The 16,463-nt window shown below is 45.1% G+C and overlaps 2 protein-coding genes across 8 annotated transcripts in view; both read right to left on the bottom strand.

Annotated features, from left to right (window-relative positions):
- CCDC138 (coiled-coil domain containing 138) overlaps positions 1-4,654 on the bottom strand; it is a 58,182-nt gene extending 53,528 nt beyond the window's left edge. For 2 of the 6 annotated variants that reach the window (XM_054010667.1, XM_054010698.1), the window contains exons 1-2: positions 4,505-4,654; positions 647-707 (exon numbers count right to left, since the gene is read on the bottom strand). In XM_054010667.1, the coding sequence (XP_053866642.1) occupies positions 647-707; positions 4,505-4,582 (139 nt within the window). In that variant the 5' untranslated portion in view covers positions 4,583-4,654. Of the gene's footprint in view, positions 1-646; positions 4,390-4,504 lie in introns of those variants that run through there. The other 4 variants (XM_054010689.1, XM_054010696.1, XM_054010678.1 and 1 more) reach the window with 3 other exon arrangements.
- Positions 4,655-13,571: 8,917 nt separating this feature from the next.
- Positions 13,572-16,463, bottom strand: part of RGPD4 (RANBP2 like and GRIP domain containing 4) — a 64,962-nt gene continuing 62,070 nt past the window's right edge. For both annotated transcript variants that reach the window (XM_054010643.1, XM_054010653.1), the window contains one exon: positions 13,572-14,897. In XM_054010643.1, coding sequence (XP_053866618.1) covers positions 14,595-14,897 — 303 coding nt within the window. In that variant the 3' untranslated portion in view covers positions 13,572-14,594. The remainder of the gene's footprint in view (positions 14,898-16,463) is intronic.

Genomic DNA, 16,463 nt, shown 5'->3' with positions numbered 1-16,463 from the left:
CAGGGGAGAAATCGCCCGGTGATAAACACCCCAAACAAGCAGTGTAGCTTTATCGCCCCGAGATAAAGCACTGTCTATACTGGCGCTTTTCAGCGCTAAAACTTTTATCACTTGGGGGGGGGGGTTTCACACCCCTGAACAACAAAAGTTTTAGCACTGAAAGTGGCAGTGTAGACACAGCCTAAGACTCTATTGCAGTACTGGGCCATTATAGTCACCTTCCCCCGCCCCCAAAAGGTTATTGGTACTAGTTTTCGCTTTAATGCCCAGCTAGTGGAGCTTTCTTTTTAGACACTGTGGGAGCAATACTCTTTTTTACCCATATCTTCCTTACCAGCAGCCCTCCTTCTCACAGGGAAGATACATAAGCATTAGCAATTCCTCTCCTGCCAACCCACCCGCAACTGCAACGCAAGGAGATTTCCTAGAGTACTCCTGTAGAATCCATACATATGTATACACTTCCAGGCTGGTGCCCAAGTTTCACAAACACAAACCAATGTCTGCCTACTTAAAATACACTTGGAGAAAATATAAAACTACTCCCCCAAAGCACAGGAATTCTTAAGATAAATTTAAAGAATAGTGAATTTGAACTGATGTTCCTTTTAACAAAGATATCCAAAACATCCTTTTTGTGTATTACCTGTGTATGTTAGGGAGTTTCCTTTTTTACATTTGGTCTGTAATGAACCTGAAAGACAATCCTAAGAGAAAACAGAAAAAAAGTCCCTACTATTTTTAATTCCATTATAATGTACGTTACAATGTATCTGTTTACAGTTTATAGTGCCTTTACTAAGGAATTGCTGTTAAAAGATGTTTGCTTTGAGCAGAGGATGATTTTTCCTAAACAAAAATGTAAGTGAAACCTCACACGAACATAAGCGAAGAAACAAAAAAACACTATAAACTAATCAAGCTACTTCCCCATAAGCTACAAATGAAAGATTGCTAACATTATTTCTATTTTTGAAAACTTGAGAGACCCTCAAATACCTCAGTGATAAGGGCCATTCAAGTAAATAGGTGTAAGTAGATTAGGTAGCCATAGAAACAGCTCCATCCAGTCCTACATTTCAGCCTATTACTCCAACATTTCCTACCTTATGTCTTGCCATCAACCTATAACTATACACTTTAAAAAAATTACATTAAAGTATTATTAGGTTGCAAATTCAAGCACTTGAATGTTAAGAAATGCTAGATTTAAGGTGGCTCCTGCAACCCTCATTCTACCCTACTGTGCATCCAGTCTGTGCTCTTGTGGAAAAAAATAGTACGTGATCATGTAATAAAAGACTGTATCATAACTACAGATACGATTCTGCCACAGAGGTCACAGATTCCATGACTTTCCGGGACTTCTTCTGGAGAAGGAGCTACCAGCTGCGGGGCTGTAAGAGCAGAGGCCCCCATCCCACTGGAGCAGTGGCTTGGGCTGGGTCAGCCCCTCTGTCTACCCCTGCCCTGCCCCAGGGTATTTTTAGTAAGAGTCAGGAACAAGTCACGAGCTTCCATGAATTTTTGTTTATTGCCCACGACCTGTCCGTGACTTTTACTAAAAATACCCGTGACAGAATCTTAATCATAACACATATGCACAAAGGGGCAGAACTGAGGTTTCACAGACAACTGTAAATCTAGCATTTCCCAACTTCAATAATGTTCTTTTAAGGTAATTTTTGCATGCAGCTCCGTGTGTTATTTTTTAAGGAAAAAAAGTAAAAACGAATTATATTATGTGCAACTGTAACATTTCCCCCCTTTCCAACAGGCATCATCAACAGAGGTTGAACTCTGAACCTTCAACATTGCAGTATGGATTGGTACTACTTGAGCTACAGAACTACCTCACCAGGCAGCAGAAGGTTGTTATCCCAGAGGGAGGATGGACTAGTACAATCAGGAGATTGGCTCCCCACTGACAAACTCTGGGAGTTGGAAGGGCTCCAGTCCCATGTAGTACCCCAGGGGCTGGGGAGGGAGACCGGGGAAGTGGATCCAGGTGGATTTATGGGATGGAGAAACCCAGACTGATTACTGCCCCCCTCTGATGCTCCAAGGAGGCAGAATAGGCCACTGGGGCCATCCATTTGTCTTTAGTCTGGAGAGCCCTCCTCTCCACCTGTCCCATCCACTCTGGCTGCTCCCAGCTAGTACAGCTTACTATTGTCGCTTTGGCATGATCTTGGACTTAGAATGTACGTGTGTTCAATTACTTGGGCACACTGCCAATGTTTTTCCTGGGCCATGCAAGTGAGAGAAGGGATGTCAATCTTTAATAGTTCATATCTTGGCAAAAGATGAACTGAATTTCATGGGACAAAGAAAAGGTAAATGGGTAGCCTGAAGGTGTTCTCTCAGTCAAATATCAAAGGCTTTTGGCAAACACTAAAGGTGTGTGAGCTCCTCAAAGAAAAGGTCCCAAGAATGGAAAGCATTAAGCATTCTTAATATAGGGATCACTAACAGCTCTCCCCACCTCTATAATATGGCCCTAGCTCAACAGCAACCCTTTCCACTGCCCCTTTATTGTCAACTGTTGATAACATCACTATCCTTTCCATCAATTAGGCTTGGTCTACACTACCCCCCCCAATTCGAACTAAGGTACGCAACTTCAGCTACGTGAATAACGTAGCTGAAGTCGAAGTACCTTAGTTCGAACTTACCTTGGTCCACACGCGGCAGGCAGGCTCCCCCGTCGACTCCGCGGTACTCCTCTCGCCGAGCTGGAGTACCGCAGTCGACGGCGAGCACTTCCGGGTTCGACTTATCGCGTCCAGACTAGACGCGATAAGTCGAACCCAGAACTTCGATTTCCAGCCGTCGAACTACCTGGTAAGTGTAGCCAAGGCCTTAGACTTTTAACTTCACAGACATCTTCAACTCTTCCTGCTCTCTTGCTCCCAGGTTCTCTCCAAATTGTCAGTTTCTTACATGTCATTTCTAATATCTGACCTTTCTTTCTGTCCAGATAACTAGGACTCTCATCCAGGCCCTAATCTCTTCTCTTGATTACTGCAGTTTCCTCCTCTCTGGCCTTTCTGACAACCATATCTTTCCACCTCACCCTCAATCAATACAAACTGCAGCTGCTATAATCATCTATTACTGCCCATTACTCTAGCCCACACTGTCCATCTCTTTCAATCTCTCCATCACACCTATTCCATGATACAGCCATGCTGGAGGAGCTGCCAGCACGGGGCACTAGCTCCTGGGAGCAGCAGCCCACCAGGCTGCTGCTTTCATTGCTGCGGTTCCCGTTAGAGCTCTGCAGCTCTGTGGATACCGATTTGCATCCGCGGATATAAGTGTACAGGGCTCTATCCATAATATCAAGTTCTTGTTCTAATCTTCTAGGCCCTTCATTATTCTGCGCTCTCATCCTTATCCATGTTCTTCCTACCACTTTCCACCCCCCACCCAGCCACCACATATGTTCTTTTGCTTTCTTCAACACTGTCCTTATGCATGAAATGACCTGCCTGAACTGATCCTCCTCCAAATCCCTCCCCAAAACCCACTTATGTTGCTGTGTCACAAGTCAACCAACTAGCGGTCACTTCCCATTTTATTGTTACACAGGTTTGAATATTTATTTAGTAAGTCCTTAGGTAATATGATGATAGGTGCTACAGAGTACCCTAAAATAGACTAATATAGAATGCGCCTCATGTCCCACAGCCATTAGGGCTCACTCATTGCCCAAAGTGTTTAGCAGATTCTGGCGCTCCATACACTCCCTCACAAGCTATTATTTTAACCGGCTGCCTGTAAAGAGGGAAAGAAAACACAAAGGGGTGCACATTTCCAATGCCACACCACTCCATCATGCCAAAGCCTGAAGGTGAGACACAACACGTGACAAAAACCTAAAAGGAGGATAACACAAAACCTCCACAGGATTAATTCCCTTCATGTGAATGGCCCCCCATAGCCCCCACATCGCGATTCTTTCTTTCTGAAGTAACTAATGTTCAGCAGTAAGAGACGGAGGACGCTCCCTCCCGGTGCAACGCTGATAACTTTGGGGTAACTCCCCTCCCCACAGGGGGCACCAGGGAGCCTGCCCAATGCCACAGGCTGGGGGCGGGACCCCTCCTCATGCCCCACAGATAGGGTGACCAGATGTCCCGATTTTAGAGGGACAGTCCCGATTTTGGGTCTTTTTCTTATATAGGCTCCTATTGCCCCCCACCCCCATCCTGACTGTTCACACTTGCTGTCTGGGCGCCCTACCCACAGATGAGGCTGGTACATTGGGGGCTATTACAGAGCCCCTCACCAAGGAGACCAGGAGCCTCCGCCTGGGGGGCAGGGAACACGCTGCTGCCAGGGAGCCTGGATCTTCAGAGGGGCCCAAGCACCGACCCAGCAGCTCACGACCTGACCCCACGTTTTCCTACACGCGCCCCCCACCCGGGCGGCCCCCACCACTCCTGCTGCCCGCTCCATCCACGCCCCCTCCTGCCCTGGCCGCCTCAGCGCCTCTCACCCCCGCGGGCCTCGGCTCCCCGCGCAGGTAGCGCCGCTTCAGACGCTCCACGGAGCTGCTCAGAGCCGGGCTCGCCATGAGCCGCCCCGCTCGCGCCTCCGCCACTGGCCACAAGCGCCCCGCGCTAAGCCGCTGCGGCGCGGCAGTTGGCCGCCGAGGCGGCACTGAGCATGCGCTGGCTGACGGAGCCAGCTCCGTGACGCCTGCTGACGCCGCTGCCCGTAGTGGAGGGGCGGGCGCGCGGGGGGGCAGCGCGCCCCCTGCTGGCCGCGGGCTCACAGGGCGCAGCTCGGCGGGCGGAACGCTCCGGGTGTGGGGGCAACCAGCTGGCGCCAGGGGGAAGAGCGGAGCCAAAATCAGGGCCGGGGGTAGGAGCCGGGCTTGAGGCGCTGCTAGATGGTGGCAGAAGCGGGGAACAGTTACCCTAGGCGGGGTCAGCTGCCTGCAGCGGGGGGAGGAAAGAGGAGCTCCCCCGCCCCTTGCAGGACGGGGCATCTCAGCACCCGCTTCCCAGGGCTGCGCTCTTATGCCCAAGGCTGCAAGGGAGCGTTGCCCTGTCTGAAGCCAGGTCCCGAGCTGCTAACGGAGACTTGGATCAGTGAAATAGTTTATAAACACCCCCCCCCCCCAATAATAATGCAGTGTTTAAAAGAAGCCCGGGTCAGTTTGTATAAAGCCCCACAAATGTATCTTCTCGGCTGTTCGCATTGCCTGAACTGGCCTGACTTTTCCTTGCTAGCCACTGTAAATAGCACTGCCTGTCTGTACATTACTGACTTTTTAAAATGTTATTTTTGTTACTTTTGGCACTTCATCATTCACCTTCCTTAACACTGTGCAGGTGGATGGCACTGTGCTATGTAATTGATGTATTAATAGCAATAATCATTTAAAATAGTAATAGCTGCTGGCAGGGACGGCTCTGGCTTTTTTGCCGCCCCACGCAAAAAAGCCTTCGGCCGCCTCCCCCCCCCCCGCCAGCGCGGCAGGGGAGGGCGGCCAGAGCGCCAGGGGGAGAGCGGCGAGCCCCGGCCGGGGCTCCGCTCTCCCCGGCAGCGAGTCCCAGTCGGGGCTCCGCTGTCCCCGGTGGCCAGAGCGCCGAGGGGAGGGCGGCGAGCCCGCCCGGGGCTCCGCTCTCCCCGGCGGCCGGAGCCGGAGCACCGCACCGCCTCCCTCCAGGTGCCGCCCCAAGCACAAGCTTGGTGGGCTGGTGCCTGGAGCCGGCCCTGGCTGCTAGTAGCTTCAGCAGTCACATCTCAGTGTTTCAAATATAGCACATCCTGTTTGTATTACAACACTCGTTTTTAATTCTAAATTTTTCTTTTTTTCATACACAAATTTATTCTTTGGGATCATATGATATCAAGACTGACTGACTTTCCCGGTTGATGTCAAATCTTCAGTTTCCTTTAATCTGACCATCTGGGCTAATAGCCATAGATAGACCTATCCTCTATGAACTTATCTAGGCCTAGGTCTCTACAAAGTTTGGATCAGATCACCTGTGAGGAAGTAAAAAGAAGAACAGGAGTACTTGTGGCACCTTAGAGACTAACAAATTTATTAGAGCATAAGCTTTCGTGGACTACAGCCCACTTCTTCGGATGCATCCGAAGAAGTGGGCTGTAGTCCACGAAAGCTTATGCTCTAATAAATTTGTTAGTCTCTAAGGTGCCACAAGTACTCCTGTTCTTCTTTTTGCGGATACAGACTAACACGGCTGTTACTCTGAAACTTGTGAGGAAGTAGAACACCTTGCAAGAATGCTAGCATCTGCCATACGGCTCTGGGAGCAGGAGGACGTATTGGAAGTCAGGGCACAGGAATGCTATCACACTGCTACTTTCTGCCCCACTCTCTTAGTTTCTTATCTGTGGTGATGCTGCCTGTTACTATGCGCAGCTGAAAAGCAGCAGCTTCTTTGTGAGCCTAGTGCGGCCTGCAGACTGCTGGCATACAGCAGAGTGAATAACTGCACTATTCCTATCAGTTCTCTTCGTCAGAAGAGGATCTAGACTACTCTAATATGTGGTAACTCCCTCAAGTTACAGATAAGGAGCATCTGTTTGTGAACCAAGTGGCCTGATGAAGAGCTCACCTGATATTTTGCAAAACAGAGCAACTGTATACAAGAGGAACTTGTTGTATTTACATTCCCATCACGTTAACCATCCCACATCTCTCAGAATTTGGCCCCACCACAAATGATGAAAAGAGAGAAGATGTGATGAATATTCAAGCCACCCTCTGTAGAATAGGAAAATCAAGGTTTCCTTTAAAGAAATTAACCTGTCAGCCTCCCTGAAAAATGTAACAATCCACCTGATCCTCAAAAAGCCAACACTTGATGCAGAATACATTTTCTCCATCTCTAACCTTTCATTCCTAGGCTAAATAATTGCAAAATAGTGACAAAAAAACTGTAACATGGGACATCTGCCAGCATCCTCGATGCCTTACCAGTGGACTTCATTTTGGGACACAACATGAGACAAACCTTAGTGGGGCTAAGAGATCACCTCCCCGTGGCAATATCAAAGGAGAGCAGTACCTGGTGAAGAACTTAAAATCAACCTGGGCAAGATTAAAGTGATACTTCAGGGAGGCAGAAATGCTTTGAAAAATAGCTACATCACTGCCCTCCCCTTCCATCACAGAGATTTCCTACTGTTCATCAAAGTAGCATGAAACCTCAAGGCTGTCGTCAACTCAATATTTAGCCTACTAGATCAGGTTCTCCCATCACCAGCTTGCAAAGAAACTTCACCTCTTCCTCCCAGATGAGGATCCTGTCGGTCACATCTATCCATGGATTTGTAACCTCCAGCCAGGATTACTGTTACTCACCATATCTGGGTTTGCAGGTAGCAGCAATGTGGAGGCTCCCACTTGTGCAGAATGTGGCACCCTGCCTGCTCAACAGAAAGATATGCCAAAAGCCTGTTACTTCTGTTCCAATCCCTCTGCTGATTTCCAGACTACTTCTGTGACCAGTTCAAAGCCAAGAACCATCTACTGTAATGACTTATGACCTGTCAAATCAGTGACACTGGGACAAGGCAGCTCACGAAACTTAGGACAAAGTAGGAGAGCCAGAGATAAATAATTCTGGTGAAAGGATGTCAGCTGTGCAACAAACATCATGATCAGATGAAACCAGAGTCTAATGACTTTTCAGGCTGTTCTGCCAAACTCTCTTCATGGATAAGAGTTTCCCAACATAATGAAATTAAACTTTTGAATGTTCACAAAAAGCAAACACAGAAGGGGGCAAATACATTCAAATCAACATTTGCTTTTGAATTTGATAATTTGCGTGCATTTTTTCCATTATTCACTTCACTCTAGTCATAATGTACTAGCACATTTATATTAGTGTAGCCTTACCACTACTGATGATTTTTTTTAACAATGTGAAGTCCTTTGGATAGGGCCTGCCTTTCCCCCCCCATACATGGGAACATAGTCATGCACATTTACTTACTTCACTAGGTAGTATTTACGGCGGTCTCTCCTCATTTCTACTGAGATGTTTTAGAAATCAACACAGGAAATGTTCCATAAATCAAGTGACTTAATTGACAAAGCAAAAGCCTACATGTGGGGCTAGTATAAAAGCAAACAAACAGAAACGCTGTAATGGACATTGCAGTGCTACAGCAGGTAGATATGTTGATTCATGTTCTTTGGAGACCAAAACATACAAATGGAATTTTTAAAAATGAAGATAAGGTTCATTTAAAGTAATGTATGTATTTATCTCAGTCTACATTTTTAATTCTTCCAAAACTTTTTTAAAATGGAGAATTTTTTCATCAGTTATGTCGAATACTAAAATGACTTCATTTGGAAGTGTAAACAGTACATTCCCTGCCTTGAGTTTGGTACTTTGAGTAGGGAGAGTGCAGGTGCTGTATCCACTTTCTTAAAACTTCAAGGCCGCAGCCTGTTTGATAAGTGCATGTTCCATGTGCTAGTAAAGGGGGAAAGGAGAGAGGAGTTGGAGCAGGGTGCCAGGGGCCTCATTACACAAAATAGTAAAGATTTAGTTTTTCTAAATCAAGATGCTAAGTGTATAATAAACTTTTGAGCATGTCAAAAGCACTGTTTTATATGTATTCTATGCATTGATTATACATCTACAAAGAATACAAATTAACCAATTCAGAATTTTTGTACAAGATGGAATAAATGCAGTTTATTAGTCACAGTGCATCTGGCAAACTCTGCTCATACAGGAAATGAGAATTTCTCTTATTTTGCTAATGCTGATTTCCACCGCCCCTAAATTCTGTACAAAACCAAATTTATGAATCGCCTCCAGTGGAGTAAACCATCCATAATTATGGCATGGGCAGTAATTTCAGGAATGTTCCAGCATGAGAAGTGCAGTCCTTTGGTGGTAGTTTCATGGCATTAGGGGTAAAAATTAGAGGTGGTCAGGAATTTTTCAACTAAACTTTATGGGAAAAGGCCAATTCATCAAAACCAAAATTCTTCACAATAACCTATCACTTTTGATTAAACTTCAGTGATTAGAGATTTCTCAGGTCCAGAATAGCATTTCTTGTCAAGATGAGAGAAAGACCCCCGCCCCTTCCCCCCAGAACAGCCCAGGATTCAGATGTGAAAGACCCAACTTCAAGTACCTACTCTGCCATTTGCTCACATCCTAGGTGAATGGCTTAACCACCAGCCTATTAGCTAGTCTAGAATGGGTTTCGCAATTTCTCCTGTTGGAGCGGTTCCACTTTAATTGGAGCAGGGACTGGAATGTAGGTCTCCCACTTTTCAAGTGAGTGTCCTGGCCACCGGGCTATGCAAGGGTGGGGCTCGAGCTTTTTGCAAATGACATCAGAAGGTTCACAGTTCATCCTGATGCAGGAAAACTGTTCCCTGCCTCCAGGGCCGGCTCCAGGGACCAGCTTCTCAAGCAGGTTCTTGGGGCGGCCGCTCTGGAGAGGGGCGGCAGGTCCAGGTATTCGGCGGCAATTCGGCGGACGGTCCCTCACTCCACCTGGGAGCGAAGGACCTCCCGCCGAATTGCCGCCGCTTTTGTTTGTTTGTTTGTTTGTTTTGGCTGCTTGGGGCAGCCAAAACCCTGGAGCCGGCCCTGCTTGCCTCGCTCTAGTTGCTACTTCAGTTTCATGCTCCAGTATTCCCAGGGCCTCAAACATGCAAATTGGGGTTGATCATTTTCAGCTATGAGTGTATGCAGTAGTTGCAAGTGCTGAGGGTTAGTTTTGTTCGCACATGCTCACCTTCATTCTCATTCCCGTATCGTATGCTTCAGATTTTTATCTATGTCCAGAGTCCATATGTACATCATATTACGGAGGAATGTTGCAGGTTCTGTGGAACTTAAGTTTAAACGATCAGTAGGGGGCCCCTGCTGTTCTTGCACCTCTCCAAACTACTTACACTCCATGTTCTGACAGCTTTTCAGTGGTGAGAGACTAATGAAAAAAAGTTACATTGCACTTTGGAAGTCTCATCACATGATTGTTAGAGTAATAACTTGCTTAAATAAAGAATGCTACTTATATCCAGCCAATGCTGACCTTGAAAATATACATAAAATATCTTCTCATTGCCCTTGTATTACCAGGCTTAATGCTTCAAAGCTGGGCATAGTGGCCAGTTGTTCAGCTGATCAGCTTTGAGCCTGCTGATAAGGAATTCCTCAAAACAGACTGAAGTCTTTAAATAGATTGCTTGTAGTAGGTTACTGAATTGCTTGTTACCATGCCCCACTTGTCATGCTTGACTACAACCATGTAGGATGCAGAATCAAGCTAAAAACTTGCAGAAAACTAAACTGTAACTGAGGGCTGGTCTACACTGGGGGGCGAGGGGGAAATCGATCCAAGATACACAACTTCAGCTACGCGAATAGCATAGCTGAAGTCGAAGTATCTTGGATTGAATTACCTGGGGTCCACACGGCGTGGGATCGACGGCTGTGGCTCCCCTGTCGACTGTGCTACTGCCGCTCGCTCTGGTGGAGTTCCGGAGTCGACGGTGAGCGCGTTCGTGGATCGATATAGCGCGTCTTAACGAGACGCACTATATCGATCCCAGATAAATCGATTGCTACCCACCGATACGGCGGGTAGTGAAGACATAGCCTGAGTTTGAGAAAGACTGTCTAAATAACTGAATAAATGCAAATTAGGACATTCTCCAGCCAAAATGAGTGCAAAAAGGTTTATGGATAGTTACCGTGCCATTGATACCTTTTTCAGTTCCAGTCTGCTCCACTCTAACTAAACCAAAGATAAGCAAAAAAGGAGAATACGAATCAGGGGTTGAAGGAACATAGCATTAGCTGAAGTATTTTCAATTCTTTACAGGGCTAGCCCCAGCCCCACTGGGATCAGAAGTATGCTAGCAACAACTGTGTTTAAAAGATGGTTGCTGGTAGTAGGGTTGCAGCATAGTTTCCATGACTAGTACAGATGGGATTTTTTTGTTTTTGCCTGTATACTCCTATTGACTAGCAGAGAGAGACATACGATAACAGACCTTCAGTGGATTGTTTTGGTACTCTGCAAAGCTGAAGTGGCATATGTACAGCCAATTAGTAGACAGTATAGCTTTGTTTTTATTCCAGAAATCAGAAAAAGCCACCACCTCCTGATCAGATTTTGTTAATTTTTGTAAAGTGAAATATAAGACAAGATGTTTAATTTCAGCAGTTTCCTCATACGATTTTATAAACTAAATCTATTGATAAGTTATAAACCATGTTCATAACTCCTGCTGCTAATATAGTTATTTCATAAATGTGTATAGATTGAATATTTGGCCAGACCACTTTATTTAAGCTCTCATGTTTTAAGTGACGATACCATGGCAGCAGAGCCGGTGGAAGGATGTTTCGTGCCCTAGGCGAAACTTCCACCTTGTGCCCCCCATCCCCAAACCCCTGCCCTGAGGCACCCCCCACAGCAGCTCCCGCCCTGAGGCGCCGCCTCCCCCGGGGCAGCTCCCCACCCCCCACTCTGAGGTACCCCCCTCACCCCAGTTCACGCCTGCTCTGCCTCCTCCCTGAGCATGCCATAGCTGCTTCACGTCTTCCGCCTCCCAGGCTTGCAGTGCCAATCAGCTTAGGTGCCGCAAGCCTGGGAGGCGGGAGACGTGAAGCAGCCACCACGTGCTCGGAAAGGAGGCGGGGTAGGGGTGAACTGGGGCGGGGAGTTCCCCTGCATGCCGCCCCCACTCCCCCTTGCTGCAGGCGGCCCTCCCTGCGCTCCACTGCCCCAGCTCCCTCCGCCTAAATGCTGGCGGCAACCAGGGTGGCCGAAGATCCGGCTGCTGCTGAAGAAAATGGCGCCCCCCTAGGTCGCCTAAACCGCCTAGGTCGCCTAAATGGTTGCACCGGCCCTGCATGGCAGCCATACCCTTCTTAGTTTACTTTTAACCATCGCAAAGGAAGATTGAGATATCAAACATTTGTGCAACAGCACAACTTGATTCATACTGTAAAAGTGGTGATTTTGCCAAACTGATGTTTTAAGAACTAAAAAAAGCTTTGCAAAAGTGACAATTTGCTTTTCAGGTATTTAAGATTATCTACTTAGTTCACAGCAAGTTTAATGATTAAACTATTAATTTTATTATACACAGAGAGAGCAATTGCATGTGGACAATACAAGCAATGAAAGGTTTCGGGAAAATAGCCTTGAGTCAGCTAGATGTCTACACAGCAATTAAAAGCCCACAGCTGGCCTGTGCCACCTGACTCAAGATCATGGGGTTGTTTATTGCAGTGTAGACATTTGGGCTTGGGCTGAAGCCACAGCTATGAGACCCTCCCACCTTGCAGCTCCTAGAGCTTGGCTCCAGCATGAGTCTGAATGTCTACAGTACAATTAAACAGCCCCACAGCCTGTGCACCATGAGCCTGAGGCAGCAGACATGGTCCATCTGCCAGTTTTTAATTGCAGTTTCTTGGCTGCATTCTGATGCCAGATGGTTGGTTAAAGAAAATTGGCTAGGGCTGATAACCAAACCAGTTTTGTTGGTTGCAGGGCGCTTGTAATAATTCTCTTGGTGTGAGTAAGTATGTCCAGTAGTCGAGAGTGGGCAAAGTTTAACCAAACTGGGGCACTGTGTTCCCACTGAGCAGCAGAGAAGGAGCCCTGAACAACGCCCTGTTTGCACACGGGCTCTCAATGCGGACACTACCAGTTTGTTCATCAGAGTGTTTCTGCTCTTTATCTTTTGAAGTACTTTAGTGAAATGGTATTTGTATGCAAGTGTGATATCTAGATCAGTAGTTCTCAACCTTTATGGGATCAGGACCCATTTGTAAATGTTTATGACCTCTCATGAACCAGTAAATAGGCTGAGGGTGGAGACTCTGGGATAGTTTTAGTCAGGTCTTGCCTGGCACTCACCCCGCCGTGGAGGTTCTTGTGCTGTGGAGCTGGCAGGGCTTAGCTGTCAGCCCTAGGCATTGCAACCTCCCAGGTTACAGCACTGCTTTACCCCACCCCTGACTGGAACAAATTTGTGAGAGTGAAGTTGTGACCTGGCTCATGGGACTGCAGTGCCACCACTCAAATTTGGCTGACGTGGACTCCTGTCATCATGATGGCTGGGCCAAACCTGAGTGGTTCTGGGACCCTGGACCAGGGAGGCAAGCCCAGTCAGCCCTATGGGACAGAAGCAAGAGGAGCTGCCATGTGATCCTTTGAAAAATTCTGGCGGCCTAATTTTAGGTCCATTCCCCATATTGAGAAACCCTGATCTAGGGGGACCTTTAGATATCCTGGCTTTGAATTGTGTGCCCATCACTGAAAATACTATATGCAGTGTTGTAACTATGCTGGTCTCAGGATATTAGAGAGAGAAGATAGGTGAGGTAATACCTTTTCTTAGACCAACTTCTGTTAGTGCGAGACAAGTTTTCAAGCCTACACAGAGCTCTTCAGCTTAAAAGCCTGTCTCTCTCACCAACAGACGTTGGTCCAGTGAAAGATTGCTTTTCTCACCTTACCACTCAAAATACTGTTAAGCTTGCATTGGATCTGAACATAATATTGCTATTTATAAGACATGCTTTAAGTTCGCAGAATTCTATTTAATATAGTGAAATGTAGTTACTCAGTTCTGAATTTAGCAGACATTTACCAGAGCTGAAAAAACAGGATATCATAAAAAGCAACAAAAAACTAACAGCATTTGGACCAAAAAGGTCACTAACAGTAGATGCAAAAACACGTTATTTTTCATTTAAGATCCAGAGTTTACCAGTTTTTTTTCCCCACCCAATAAGCTTTACAAGTTCTTTATTTATCCAATTGCCCTTACAAATATTTTTGCAATCACTCTCCTATATACAAAGCACCGATACAAGCAGCGGCTCTCAAAGCATATTAATTTATACCACAGGAAGATCACAAGTTCTCAGTCGGATTTTTACAAGAACTTATGTTAAGATAGTATACAGGCAATAGTTCAATAACTTCAGGGTTCAGGTACCCAAAGACTGTTTCACAAACAAGCCACCCAGTAGAAAACACACGTTTTCTTCAACTTAGGACAGATAACTTCCATCTAGAGAGAAAGATGGTAACTTATATTTGCAGCTGAATGCTCTTAAGAAGGGTAAGGAGAATGAATTGCCACTTTGCTTTTTGTTCTTCTGTACATCAGTGGGAAGAGGAGGAAATAGTTCTCACATAGAGCTACTTTAGTTTGGAAGCATGATCGCTAATTCTGTATTCAAAATACTGATACATCAGAGTAGCAAATCAAAATAACTGAAAATAGATTATGCATGTAATAGTCCTTGTACAAACCAAAGTGAAGAAAAGACAATTGCTTTAACAAGACTAGGATTTAATTTTAAATTTTTCACATTTAAAACAAATGTCAGGATAACATATGCCAGTGTTTGAACTTTTATTTCACAACATGCAAAGTCAATTAACACATAAAAAAGTACTTTTCTATAAGTTGTAATTTTACATTTATACATCAGAAATGTCAATTTTAAAAAAGCTGAACATAATTAGTCTACAACAGCCCAACTTTGATTTATGCTGTTAGTGCACATATCTGTAGAATCCCTACTTAGACATTATATTTGCCCACAGTCTGTGATGACAATTCTATTCACCAACCCTTTGGGAGAACCAAAAGATTCAATTTTTTTCACAACATCCATGCCATCCTTCACAAACCCAAATACCACATGTTTAAAGTCCAGGTGTTCTGCTTTTTTAAGAGTGATGAAAAACTGAGAATTATTGGTGTCCCGGCCACGATTTGCCATCGACAGTAATCCAGGACCAGTGTGTTTCACTTCAAAGTTCTCATCCTCAAATGCATCTCCATAAATGGACCGTCCACCTGTTCCATCATGCCTAGTAATATCTCCTCCCTGAAAATATTAATCATTTATAGAATTAACTCATTACTAACCCATAAATATCTACCAAGTAGAAAGCTTGCTGTATGTTTTCCTCTAAGAATAACTGAATTAGAAAAACATTAAGAGCTCAGATGTCTGGATATTGACAAAATAAGACCGAATGGTCTCTCATTCTTAGTTTTAGCCATAAATGTGATCATCTAACAAGCGAACAGAAAACTGAAAATATTAATCGCTCATGGCAAGGATAAAGTTTTCATATGTGCTAATTTGTGGCCTAACTGTGAAAGGTACAGAGTGTCCTCTGAGAATTACTGGTGTCCTTTCTGTTTTCTAGTTGAATCTACTCAACTTTGAGGTCGGCACCTTACAAAATTGGGCAGGTAAGAAGTTCTTTGGGCTTATCACAGGGACATCCAGGAAAATTAATCCCACTTAACTAGAGGTGTGAATCTGAAGTGAACCCCACTAAATCCCTGTGTGGATACAGCTTTTGAAATTCAAGTGGCCTTAGTTCAGTTTAGAGTGAATTAAACTAAGCCAAATTAAAGGCTACTTCAGTTCTGAATGAGGGTGTTCACACTAGGGTTTAATATGATTAAACTAATCCACTTCAAATTCACAACTTTAGTCAATTTGGATTAACCTTCCGGGATGTCTATGTAGACAAGCCATTCATATGTTGGCCATGTGTTCTTAACAAGCAAACAAAAATGAAAATATTTACTGCTAAGGGCACCCTGCAGCTAATACGAGCCACTCTAATGCCCTTCAGAATCAGGCAACTAGTTTTTCTAGTCCACAGCTATACTAGCCTGGGCCAGTGTTTGGGTATTAACAAGCAAATGGGTCATTACTAGCCCTACGGAGCATACCAGTTGAGATCACCACATACAGGAGTAAAACCAAAGTGAAACGAATTCAAATAAAAATCAGTGTAAAGAATGGAATTAACAAGTACATATTTTAGTCAAGTATGAAGTATATGGAGACTTCAAGCATGCTTATTAAACTGGGAAATGGAAGCGCCATACTCCAATGCAATAGGATCGGTTGACAACTTGAATTCTTTGACTCAGTGTTATACAAAGGTAGCCTCTACCCGCCAGTTTAGGTTCTCAGTCAGAGAACTGAAGTAGCTGTACTAATTACCAACCACCACATTGGCTGGGCATCCAGATAAAAAACAGTACTCATTAGTATACTGTCACTGTTTGCCAAAGATTGAATCTGCAGAAGTTGGTGCATCAAGTCTGCACGGATGAGAAAAGAGTGCAAATCAGTTTGAGAAAAGTGAAATTATCCATGGCAAGTGGCAATTGCCTTGATGCATCTGGCCTAGAGAATCTTTATTACTGGCGATACACTGAGCCAGAAAGAACACAGCCTGAGTTTTAGATGCAGGTTATATTTGAAGACCTAGTATTTAGAGAAAAAAAATACTTATAAATGAGCAAATTTGATATGGAAATCATTGAGGTACAATAAGAGGAATCCTACAACTTTTTAAAATAAAACAACAACCACTTTTCAGACAAGAAGTACACTCAAACTAGGGAGTAAGTCAGTCCACTG

Source organism: Malaclemys terrapin, chromosome 1 (genome assembly GCF_027887155.1).
Source record: "Malaclemys terrapin pileata isolate rMalTer1 chromosome 1, rMalTer1.hap1, whole genome shotgun sequence".
Lineage (NCBI taxonomy): Eukaryota > Metazoa > Chordata > Testudines > Emydidae > Malaclemys > Malaclemys terrapin.
This window is presented reverse-complemented; position numbering and strand designations above follow the sequence as displayed.